Consider the following 12,787-nt stretch of genomic DNA (forward strand, 5'->3'; position numbering starts at 1 on the left):
TGCGCACAGAGAAATGGTTTTAAGTTAACTTTAATTAGTCTTCAAACCACACTAAAGTCCACAAGTAATAATGATTGGTGATGAAAAGGTGACCTCCAGTCTACATGTTTTTGTTTTTTTTAAACATTGAGAAAGCTATGATCATGTCCCTCGGATGGTCACTGAGGGAATATGGGGTCCCGGGGCCGTTGCTGCAAGCCATCTGGTCCCTCTGTTACCAAAGTGAGCACTGTGTCTGCAACGTCGGCACAAAGTCAGACACGTTCCCTGTGCATGTTGGTGTGCATTAGTCTCTCAATGCTTTTTTAAAACTACTTTTCTGCCAATCACGTTTTCTGCACTCTTGTAAAACACTTTGAACTGCAATTGAATTCGTCTGAAAGGAGCTGTATAAATGAAGTTTGATTGGTGGATTGTTCGATTAGAATATGTCATATTGGAGTCTAGACTATTGCTGTGTGATATTCTACAAAATGGCCATGAGGTGTCAGTGTAACCTCACTTCAGGGCACCTTCAGAGCAAGTCTTTGGTGACCCTGTTATTGTTGAATGATATAGTCACCTCCAAGTTCTTCTGTCACAGAATGTCATTGTAGGCTGTGCAAACAAAACAACACTAAAAAAGTTAACCTTTGCAAAGCTAATATTAATTATTTGCAATCTACCATGCTGCAAGTGTATAGCAGGTGGGAGTAAAGACAAGGAAGTGCTACACAATTAATTTAAGAAGTATAATTGCTTTTCTTGGTATTTAAAGTGTTAAAACAAACTGTTGCTGCTGTTTCAAGTTCATGTGCCTCGAAATTGAGAATGCTGAATCAATAGTGGAGCTTCAGTTTGGTTTAAATATTGTGGTGAGTCAATGTAGCTCTGAACTCAACCCATAATATCACCATTTCAGGTGATATGTTGACATGTTCAGGAGGCCACTGGCCCCCGAAAATTCAAGTAAGACTGTAGATGGTTGAGTGAGGAGAGCGTGGGTGTAACACTGCAGATTTCTCAGGCCGCAAGGCTAAAGGTCACACAGAGAGCCGGCATTAATGAAGCTCACATTTGTGTATTATCTCTAAACCGATTAGCTGGTTTTGCCTTACCTAATAATCACAGAATGATGCATTTGATGTGTTTGTAGGAGACACATTTTTAAGTTGGTGGTTTTCACTGATTAACTTAATCAAAAATAGTTCATGTTTGTTCTTATATTTACTGATGATTATTTTTGTTAATTGTTAAAGGCAGTGAGTTACTGACCGTCCAGTAATGGTCAATATCTATACCAAGCCTATTTTGATTTCCTCTTTGCAAATAATAAGCTGTAATGAAGCTTATAACCTAGGTCTAAGTGTTTTACACTGTACTGCAAATTTACTCCAGTTCTTTTTTCCCTTGCTTCTTTAATTTCTACTACTCTAAAACCAGATCAATGTTATACGACAGACTGAATTGAGCCTTTGTGTTTAATTGATGTATCTATAGTAAGACTTTAATTTATGTAATAATTTTACCAACCAAAGTAATTATTTCTGTAGTCTTTATTTTTGCTTCTACACTTCTGCGAATGGCTATAATCTGTCACCAAAGTTCCTTATAACTCTTATTATTATAACTAATATTATCCACAGGCTTTAGAAAGCTTCCAAGTGTACTGATTTTGAAAACAGGGATTATTCTAAAAAAAAACATTAAGACACACAAACTGGCAGGTAACCAACATTTATTTAACATTATGAACTTTACAATAAAACCAGAAACATCTGTCAACATTATCAAAAGAAAGAACAGAAATCAATCCAATATATTTACAGAGACAAACAGATTCAGACTTACACGAAACCAACAAGTCTGTTTCATAACAAACTGCAACAGTGAAAATAAGCTTAGGTGTTCTTATTTCATAGTAAGGTGAAAATCAAGATGATCTTTTCTTTTTTTTCTTAACAAACAAGTAATAGCTTCTCTGAATCTGGAAGATGGTCCTCTGTAATACATCGCAAAATATTTCAAATTTGGCTTAAAATATAGGAATGTATAAAGTTGGTAAGTCTCTATTAACCCCCCCCCCCCTCCCTCCCCACCTATTCAAAAGACATTTTAAGTGGCTATGGTGTCCTAGTTTCTTATCTCGCTTCATTCCTTCAAGAAGGTGGCATCTTGGTCTGTAGACTTCTAGATGGAAGAAGACTGGACTTCATTCTCTCCATCCATCTTCTTCCTTCTATACTTCACGGTGTTATTAGCCTGCACTCTAACCATTAATATCCGTTTGAAGCAACATAACCCACAGCCTAAAACTCATTCCAGGTCAAGATGTTGAGCAGTGATCTAGTGAATGTAGTCTGTCGTCTTGTTATCATGACGAAAAGTGGCACCTCAAAGTCTCTCACACACGTGTACATATTTACATATACATATATCCATATACATATGTATACATATACACATATATATATACACATATATATATATACTCTTAAATTTTCTCTACTTTGAAAAACAGTTCATCCAGTTCACTGTGAGATAAAGGTGGATCACTCTTTCTTTTCAGAGGGAGAGGGGGTCAAGCTGCTCTCCTCTGTTGGTTGCGTGGCCTCGGGGGCTGGAGCCACTGCCTCCTTTACCTCCTCCTTAGGGGCACCCTCTTTAGCCGGTCCCTCCTCTGCCTTTGGAGCCTCGGTGGCAGCAGCAGCAGCAGCAGCCTCCTCCTTTAATTCCTCCTTTTTCTCCTCTGCAGCAGCACCGTTCTCTGCCGGCTTCTCCTCAGTAGGTGTGGTGGCTGCTACAGCATCCTCTTTTACGGCCTCGCTCTTTTTGCTCTTCTTCAAGTTCAGTTTGAAGTTGAAGGTCTTCTTCAGAGAGAACTTCTTTTTCTTAGGTGTCTCTTTAGCTTCAGCCTCTCCTTCTGGTTTGGCTGTCTCTCCATCTGCAGGGGGTGCCAGCTCAATAGTATCACCTCCTGCGCCGGCTTCATGCTCCTGGGCTGCCTCAGCTGAGCCATTGGTCCCAGCAGCATTCCCATCAGGTTTAGTAGAAACATCCCCATTGGTTTTCACGTGGCCATTCTCCTACAAAATGGTTGTAAAAAAAAAAAAATTAAAAAAAATGGTGATGTATTTCTGTTTCTCAACCTTCAACCTCTCATGCAGAAAACAGTATACAAGTAAAAAAAAAAAAAAAGACTTCACTCTGCACATGCAACATAAATAGGGGATGCTTATTTTAGCTGTCAACCTTTTTTTTTTTCCTAAGGCATCCTCGTGCTCATCAATTAACCACCGTGTCGCTTGTCTCAGAGGCGACGCCTTGCAGTACCCACATTTGACGATATGCGGCGGTAGCATCCCGCAGATAGACTAAAGTACCAGACAGATAGCGGTTAAACAAAGACAAGGATGAGGCTCATTGTCGGAGAGGGGAAATTTCTTCCAATTTCTGTTGTCTATTCCAGCTGGAATAGACTAAAATTTAAATTTCGGGAAAAAAAATACAGTTTATAGGCTACTTTAGAACATCTCCCTTTTCTTGATAGTGCAATTAGGCTATGTATTTTTTTTTCTATCAAATAGGCTAAATCCAAATCATAACCACCCAATAAGGGTCAAACGTGTTAAGGTTGTCTAATCCCACTTATACCAATATTGAAAAGTAGGCTACAAATACGCGAAAAACTGACCAGGTGACCAAGAGGCTTTTGTTAAAGGGAGGAGAGGTTGAGTCTGCCTACGTGCGCTCGAGCCTTACAGTCTATGGCTCGAGTCCCCCGCCGCCACCCCCCCCACCCCCCCACCTGGCCAGGCACTATCTAGTCGTTTTGCGGATTTTGCGTTAGGTCTCATTTACCAACAAACACAACTTGCTGGATGTGATCATGAATTCGCCTTTCCACCGAAATAGCCTGATACAAGATTTTTTTTTTTTTGGGGGGGGGGGGTTAGTTGCGTGAACAGCCTCGGCAGGAGATAACGATGCCCACAAGCCCCAGCAGACTCGCCTCATACATCCTCACGTTCAAGTTTTAGCAATTCAGCATCGGCTTAAATTTGTAATGTCATTTTTAGAGTGTGAGGAAACGGATCTTATTTTCTATTTACATGGTAAATTAATGAAATTAAAGGAAGTAATAGCAACCCCAGTACAGTGTAATTACCTGTCCATTGGTTTTGACAGCTGAAGCATCAGGGGCAGAAGCGTTTGCCTCTGCAGCTACATCTCCCTTGGATGCCTGGGATCCCATCGCTGCGAGTTTTGTATGTCTTCTAAAGCAAATCAAAAACAAAAACTTAGAAAGAGGGGTTTCCGATTAATCCAATACCAATGTGAATTACGGATCCAGTGGTGAAACAGTGAAAAGTGGGGCTTTTCCTGAAATGACTGCAACTTCCCTCCAGTGCTTCTCGTTATCAGACCGACCACCCCTGTACAAAGCAATCCTGTAAGCTCAACAGTGGTTGAGCGCAACACTCCAACATACAGCAGGTTCAAGGCGCCACCCTTGGGCGGGACTTGTTGAGGTCTGACCAATCATTGTGCAGAGTAAGGGCACGACTTGCCACTTCTGCAAATCAATCATGTCTCCATAATTGTCCCCGCCTCTTCAGAGGAAATCAATTTAGTTTAGTTGTCTCTTTAATACACAGATGATACGCAAATATATCACTGGCAAATATCATCTTGGCATGTAAGCATGTGTCAGCTCCTATGAAAGGGCCTGTAGAGCACATACTGAAACTCAAACACCATGGCCTAAATATTTTAATCTATTTTAATATTATTTTTTAAATATTTTAATTAGTAACGAATGTAACAGCTATTTCTGTTGACTCTTGTATCACTGTTATGTTATTATTTTTAAAATGCTTAAAATCTTATTGTTGATTGTTTTTCTGATTTATTAATTGTCTATTGACAAAGACATTATTTTACTTATTGTTTCATATATAATCTTGAAGTGTTTCAGTCAAAGGCATTTAATGCATTTAACTGCATCATATCTTTTCTCGTATGAGGAAAGCAGGGAACTTCCTGAGTGTCTCTTTTGGTTTTCAGTGTGCTCATAGATACAAATTGTTTAGTTAAAACTTATCACTATTAGTTTTAGTGAAATTATCTCCCAAGTATCCCTTTCATAAAGCAAATCTGTTTAGAACATTCATTGATTGGTCTTATGGAAACAATTATCAGCAGATATTAAATGTATCTATATACTGATACTTTAACTAAAATCATTTATTTTTAGAAACTATAGGCAAGCATGACTTCAAATTGTAATTATTTTGGCTTGCCAAGGTAAGGATCATTGAGTCTGTTTTAAATTTGATGCTCATGAGGTTATAGTATCATACTCTAAGAAAAAAGAAAAAAAAAAATCAGTTATTACTGTGGCTTATTGGTATAGTCACATGTCAAAGTGTCCTTGTGCAACACACTGAACCCCAAATGGATCTCACTGCTACACCAGCTGCATATGAATGGACTAGTGTTGGGGTTGGGGTTAGGATCAGGGTTTGGACTAATAGCATTTCATACTCTGTCCCTATGGCTCCATGACTAGACTTATTGTAACTTCCGCTGATCAACAACATACCAGGAGCAAAATATGTGAGTGTGATTGTCATGCACATTCCAACTGATCATTTGCTCCTTCTGACATTCCTCACGACAGACGTAAATGTTGCAAGTCTTTCTTATTTGAGGTTTAAAATATTGCAAACGTTACTGCAACCATTCAGACCAACCGATTTGGCATGATTATATGTATATCATATTTTAATACATCTAAATCGACTTGAGCTTGTCTAGTGCTTTTCTAGTCTTCTGATAACTCAAAGTGATTTTACACCGCAGGTCACACCTACACATTCATACCCATTCACACACTGATGGCAGTGGTTGCTATGTAGTGAGACAATCAGAAGTAACTAATCCCATTCATATAGAATCATACACTGCCAATGAAGCAGCGTGAGGACAAATCTGACATGTAGCTGCACGAGCACTTCTGTGTTGAATGTCTTTCATTATTAAAAGAAAAAATTACTTACTTTGTGGTTTACCCTTCCTGGCCTCAATTCATAGCTATCACAGTGAGTGGACAACTTTTTCTCACTCCGTAACTTGCTTTATCTTTCTATAGCTTGCCTTGTCAGTGTCATTATAATGTGTCCACTGTGTACTTTGGAATGCCTGGCATGCAGGCCTTCCCATCCCCTCAAGTCTTCTCTTGTAAATGGGATACTCAGCCCAGCTGAGGTACCTCAGTCCTGAAAGAATAAGCAGTGAGAGAAAAACCCCATTGTGGTTTACTTTTCCACATGGAACCATAATTGATTGTATCATTCTTCTCCCTCTAAGAATCTCTGCTCCTTTAGGATGGTAATGAAAGCTGTGTTAATGGCAGTGACGATTATACTGTAAATGGTAAATGGATTTGAGCTTGTATGGCACTTTTCTAGTAAACGTTGTGTACATCATCTCCTGTACTGAACACTTTGCCCTGTATAAAGTATGTCTTTGTGTGTTTGCAAATGTGTATCTGTGTGTCATGTGCATGTAAGTGAAGCATTGTCATGGGACAATCAAGTGTCAGGACTTGAACAGCACAGAGAATCCTATAGACATACATGATCAACCAATAAACAGAAAGGAGTGAATCAGCTATATACCAAGGGTATGAGTACAGGGAGAAGAAGATGGGGTCCAGGATTGACATTGTTGGAGCGGAGAGATAGCATAAGATATGGCCAGGGTGTATGACAAGTCATCAAACAACCATAAGTACCAAATTCCATAAGGGATAGATTCTGGGGTTGGGAGAAGGACAAGATGGAGAAAAAAAATGTTAGGAAAAGGATAAGTCATATTTAGATCGCAATTTAATTTCTCGTTGAACAACTCATTTCAATCTAGTTATTTAACATAGTTGATCGTAAGAATCAGAATCCAGTTTTTCACACAGCAGTGTAATTGCATTGCATGTTAATTGAATTTGTGGAGTGGAGCTTCACAAAAAAAAAGGGGTGAATTTGTTTGGCTTTTTCAGTCAAGCAGCCTCCCCCAGAGAGCATACATAGGTTGCAGACATTGCAGTTTCTTCTAAAGCAGAAAGGTTAAGGATAGACAAACACAAAAATGCAACATAATAGAACTAGGAACTTGTCAGATATAACTTAAAGAGCAGCTTGCAGGTTGAAGACCACAGTAAATTAACTTTTGGAAAATAACGTTTAAATGACATTTTCAGTTAAATTTATAAAGTCACTGCTGTAGTCCTGTAGTTAAGTTCAACATTAAAAACATACAACAAGGGGCGCTGGTGGCGCAGTGGTTACTGCGCGCGCCCCATCTGTGGAGGCCATGGTCCTCCAAGCGGACGGCCCAGATTCGAATCCCACCTGTGGCTCCTTTCCCGCATGTCATTCCCTACTCTCTCTCTCTTCCTGATTTCCAACTCCAAGAAAATGTTTATTCATTATGCAACATATATTAGTGTAGAGGATGAGCAGAAGAGGCGAAAGCACAAATCCCTGTGGGGAGCTGGTGGTGCAGCAAACCTGGTCAGGCTGGGTTCCAATCACTGTCAGTTTTTGTGTCCTATTAGTTAAAAAGTTCAGAATCCAGCCAATAAGATTATTCCCGAAATCAAACTGTTCTAAGCCTCTTAGTTAGGGGTTGAGTAAAATTAAAACTAGATTAAAAAATCAATAAATAAAAGCCTATATGTTCCCTTGACCTCCAGATGTTTAAAAAGCAAATTAATTTCAGGAAGAATATGCAACTTTTTGATCCAGTAGATGTCGCCCCTGAGCACCAGCATGAAACCAAAACAACTCGTGCTGCGTCGTTGTGTTAGCATGCTAATGCTAGCGCTCTTTAGTTTGCTCGTATCTTCACACTGCATGTCAATTTACACGAAATGAACATGATCTAGAAACGCCTACGTGACATTAAAATAAGCAGTGAGTACAGTATGTTCTTCTTCTTTTCTCTAGTCCCTCAATTAAACAACTTTCATACTCTAGGGGATGAGCCAGCCGACCGTCCCATCCATGTAAACATGGTGTAGATACGGCTCAGACAACATCACAGACAGTGGGACTCGGGTGTTACACTCATTGTAGACAGTCATGACTCACAGAGTTATTTTCAGAGGATATACTGGATTTCTGCTATATTTAAGTGTGAAAACTCACATATTCTTCCTTTAAAGTGGCATCATACACTCCTCTAAGTGGCCTATGCGCAAACTGCATGGATTCTAGGTCATGCTTTGTTTTTAGAATTTCCGACCTCACCAATTTCTGAAAAGTTTCATCACAGTTGATGTCAGTGCAGTCTGAAATCATTCAGAGTTTTTGAGCAGCTGATTTCGGGAACAGGGTGGGAACTGGCACCTTGAGCTCATATCTCTCCCTCTCTCTCATATTACAGCAAGTCACTATCTGTAAATCTTAGTTACTAACCACATATTTTCCTGGGAGCTCCTGAGCGCTCATGTCTCATAGGTTCAAGTGGATCGTTGGTGGTGCTGGCTTGCTGCTATAAACTCAAAACGCAGGTAGAAGCGATATAACGACACAGATAAAAGTTTAACATCTGGGACATAGATGCACTCTTTGACCGTCACACAGTTGTACTATTGGTATCGTTGTAAAGACACTCCACCTCCCTGGGTTTTCCACATTTCCTCTGTGTCTCCATGAATGCCATGACGCAGCAGTCTCTGAAATACTTCTGAAAGCGGACGTTCCCCATGGAGTTCGTCCACAATATTCCTAAGGGACTGGACATTCCCCAGGATCAATCCAAGGGCAGGATTGAGCTGCAGTTTGCTCAGCTGTACGTCTGTTATCACAAGCTCATTCTCATGACCATCTGTGACATGTTCACACCCAAAATGCAATACTGCTTGTGGTAAATTCTCATTAAGTAGTATGGCAGGTAGAGCTCTCAGTTATCAGGCCTATCTCTTTTGGAATCATATGCCAATTAAGCTCCAAGAGGCCATTAAAGGGCCTAAGAGTGAGAGCCTTCACACTGCTGGTGTGATATGCATGTGTCATGTGCCAAAAATCCAGAGAATAGAAGGCTCACTAAAATTACCTCAAGCCATGCACAGGTCTTTTAAAAATAGACATAAATTACACATAAAAGTCATACTGACCTTGTATGAGCAATAATTATGTTTACATCTGTAGATGTGTATATGTCACAGGCATAAAAATATAATGTGTGGTAATCTGGTCTGCTGTAACCCTTTTTTAGAGTTAAAACCTGTTCTAGCATTTCAGTTGAGAAACTCCCCTTGTTAACCTGCTGCAGTGCTGTGGAAAACACACTGCCTGTGTGAAGACCATGATGGTGCAGGCATAACCAGCAGAAGCCATCATCAGCCTTAATGCGGAACACGCTAGCTATGTGAAACCAGCCTTGATTTCTGGGGAACATAATCAGACGTGCGGGAGTACGTCCACCCTCCATAGTGTGTGTGTGTGTGTGTGTGTGTGTGTGTGTGTGTGTGTGTGTGTGTGTGTGTGTGTGTGTGTCATAAGCATGTGTGTGTTTTAAATCTGTGTTCACCCACACAATAGTCCAAAAATATACTGTATGTGTTTTCTTTCATACGTGAGCACATTCTGGAGATCTGAACTGGAAAGACTGCAATAAGTCGTCGTATCTCAATCATTTACCAATACACTTCCCCCTTTCCGTCTTCTACCTTCTACCTCCTCTTCTCCCCTTCTCATTCCTCCATCAGTCCTGAGATAGGCAGAGGGAATGCCAGAGCAAAGTAGGGGAATGTAAATCATAGAAAACCAGGATTTTGCATTGTTTCTAGTAAAGTAGTGTTGAGGCTTAGGGACGATTCGTCTTTATGTTACCTTCAATCCATGTGCAGGTAGCTTTGTGAAAAGGATGTATTAAATGGTAAATGGGGGTCGAACCCCCAACCTTCAAATTGAGAGACGACCGACTCTTCCAACTGAGCCTTATCATACTTAAAATGATAAGTAAGAGAAATAAATGTAAGACTTAGACAAAACGTCTTAGATTTAACATGGAAGCTCAGCTCTGTTTATTTTATGTGTAAGGTAAAATGCATTTGAATAATTAAGTTCATGTTATTGTTACAAAAAGCATTTTACTTTTTTTATGTGTGTGGAGGTTCGAACAACATGCTGATGCCATGCTTAACTCACACTCTGTATTGAAGTTATAAAGTCCCATTTCGATAAATAATACAATAAAAAAATTAATAAATATATGAAATAAGAAATAAATAGATTTAAAAAAACAAAAACAAATAATATGAACCCAAAATACAAAACAATTAAAAGGTATGTACAGAAGGTGATGTTGAGACGAGAGATGAAGGCAGAGAGAGGAGAGGGAGAAGTGCTGATAATGACACACTGACCTACTAATGTTGCAGCTGCGTTGCCAGTGGCCATGCAAAGCCTGAAAAACACACATACTCAGGGAGTCACTTTTACATGCAGACTGATACATCACTTTCACTGGGCTAGCTTCTCTTTTTAATGGTACATGGGTGGGGGGAGGGGGGGGTGCAGTATGACTATGTATGTAGATTCCTGAGCTCTCCAAAGATGAGTAAGAAGAGGGAAGAGACTAATTTAGAATAAAAGCAGAGAGTTCACTATAAGCAAAAATAAATGTTCAAACCAAGCATGAAATAAAGTCCCCTACAACAAAAACTAAAGAGGTTATTTCTTGATCAGACAAAAAGAGACAAACCAGTCTAAACTAAATGTATATTAAAATGATAAGCAACGACAAAGAAATTCTAAAGCGGAGTTGGAAAAAAACTGCGGTGTAAAAGCACCTTGAGTAGTCAGAAGACTACAGAGCACTTTACAAGCTCAAGTCAATCCATTTACTATTTGCACTCCCTAGAAAATTTCAAAAATTCAAATTAGGATTTTGAAATTTTGTAGGCATATGTATTTTGCCGAGACCAACAAAAAATGTCTGTTAGTTACATATCATAAATCCAATTTAAAGGGGACATATTGTGAAAAATCCACTTCTACAGTGTTTTTGAACATATATTTGGGTAACCTGAGTGTCTACTGACCCACAAAATGTGAAATAAACCCATCCAGTCCTTTGTTTGTGGTCTGCACAAGTCTTACAACACAGAGAAAATGCTCTGTTTCAAATTTGCTCTCCTTGTGATGTCACAAGTGGGATTCTGGTAAAAAGAAATACCCTTGTTTAGAACTTTTTCCATTGTGAAGGTAAACTCTTAAACATCCTTAAAACCTGTCTTCCTAACTATTATAACTCCTTTGAACAAATAATTCCCCTGATATTAAAGTAGGACAAGGTGAGAGGGAGCGCAAGATTTTGTTTTTGCAAGTGTTGTTTGTTAACTTCTCTGTCATAGTCTAGCTTTTTGGGTCTTATGAACACTAGGTTTTTTAAGCTGTTGTTTGTTGTTTGAAAATGACTTAATCTGCATATTTATATGTAAAAGATATATAAGAGATTGTCCAACAGAGTCTGTGTGAACAAAGCTTCATTGCAAGCCACTGTCTGTGCTGACCTTACCTTCTCACGACTGAAAATTCAGTATGCCACATGGCCATGTATTAACTGCTTTTAGAGACCTACAATGTTTTGACTCTTCTCTGATTCTATCTCTTCTCTGAACAATAGGCATATTAACATAGGAAAGCAGAGTGTATGGTGAATGCAAGGTCTTTGAATGTATTTTAATTCAAAGTAGCACCATTTCAGTGTCATGTGAATAAAGACAAGAGGGAGGTACGAGCATTCAACTTTGCTTTACAAAAGATAAGGCACGTAAATATTCCACTACCCAAATTCAGATGACAAACCACAACCCCCTGGAGATCTTAAAGAGGCAAAATGAAAAACATCGTCAACCTGAGCGAAAAGGTCAGCATAACACTGAAATACTAGCCATCTGTAAAGGGACAGGGACTGCCCTTGCATTCAACACACACACACACCCACACCCACACACAAAAGTGCACGCACACAAATCTCCTTGGCCATCCCGACACACCCTCTAGGCTACATGAAGCAGTTGGGGGAGGGAGACTGATTGCCAGAGGATGGTACTGAAAGAAATCCCAGACTGATCCAAGGAAAGGAAGATGGTTGCGCAGCTCAGCCTGACTTAAAATTGATAATTTGCTGTTATCAAAACATTTACAGCACAATCACAGCATATGCTTTTGAATCTTGTTTATCAAAAAAGGGAAAGTACATTAGGTATAAAAAACAGCTCAGAAATGTTTCAAGTCTGAAAGCACGTTTTACCTTATTAAGGCCTAAAATGCATCCAAAATTACATTTCAGCGGGATTTGTACTTGCCATTGAGAGTGAACTGGCTGAAAAAGGTGGACTTTGCATCCAAAAAGACGGCTCTGTAGGAGGCAAAGATAAATCATAAAGGTGAGAAATTGCATTATTTTATTAATTTATACTTGGTATAACTAAGCTTAGCAGATCTTTAATCCTGGATGTATATATTCCCATTCTTAGTTTTGATATTTTTAGTGCTTATTTACTTAGTTTTTAATATTATATTGTGTGTATTTGCTAATATTGTGTGTTTGGATTACCTGCTGCTGTAACGCCACAATTTCCCAGTTTGGGATCCATAAAGTAATTCTATTCTATTCTATCTTTGTTGGCCTTGGTGTTCAGTGTTTAAAAGACTCCCGTCTGTATGTGATTGCACATTATTTTGCCTTCAAATTGAGTGAGTCTCTCTCAGCTTATGTAAGAGAGAGCACG

The 12,787-nt window shown here is 39.3% G+C and overlaps 1 protein-coding gene across 1 annotated transcript; it reads right to left on the bottom strand.

Moving 5' to 3' along the window:
- Window positions 1–1,700: 1,700 nt before the first annotated feature.
- Window positions 1,701–4,444, bottom strand: marcksl1b (MARCKS-like 1b). The gene is made up of 2 exons (XM_020640632.3): window positions 4,148–4,444; window positions 1,701–3,065 (listed from the first exon to the last, which is right to left on the bottom strand). The coding sequence occupies exons 1-2, from the start codon at window positions 4,232–4,234 to the stop codon at window positions 2,532–2,534; spliced, it is 621 nt and encodes a 206-aa protein (XP_020496288.2). The 5' UTR covers window positions 4,235–4,444; the 3' UTR covers window positions 1,701–2,531.
- Window positions 4,445–12,787: the final 8,343 nt, after the last annotated feature.

Source organism: Labrus bergylta, chromosome 19, assembly GCF_963930695.1.
Source record: "Labrus bergylta chromosome 19, fLabBer1.1, whole genome shotgun sequence".
NCBI lineage: Eukaryota > Metazoa > Chordata > Actinopteri > Labriformes > Labridae > Labrus > Labrus bergylta.

What these genes read in the sequence shown, in the direction of transcription:
- marcksl1b (XM_020640632.3), bottom strand. Translation starts at nt 4,234, where the DNA reads ATGGGATCCCAGGCATCCAAGGGAGATGTAGCTGCAGAGGCAAACGCT. An exon ending in CTGTCAAAACCAATGGACAG is followed by an intron (nt 3,066 to 4,147) that starts GTAATTACACTG and finishes ACCATTTTGTAG; the next exon opens with GAGAATGGCCACGTGAAAAC.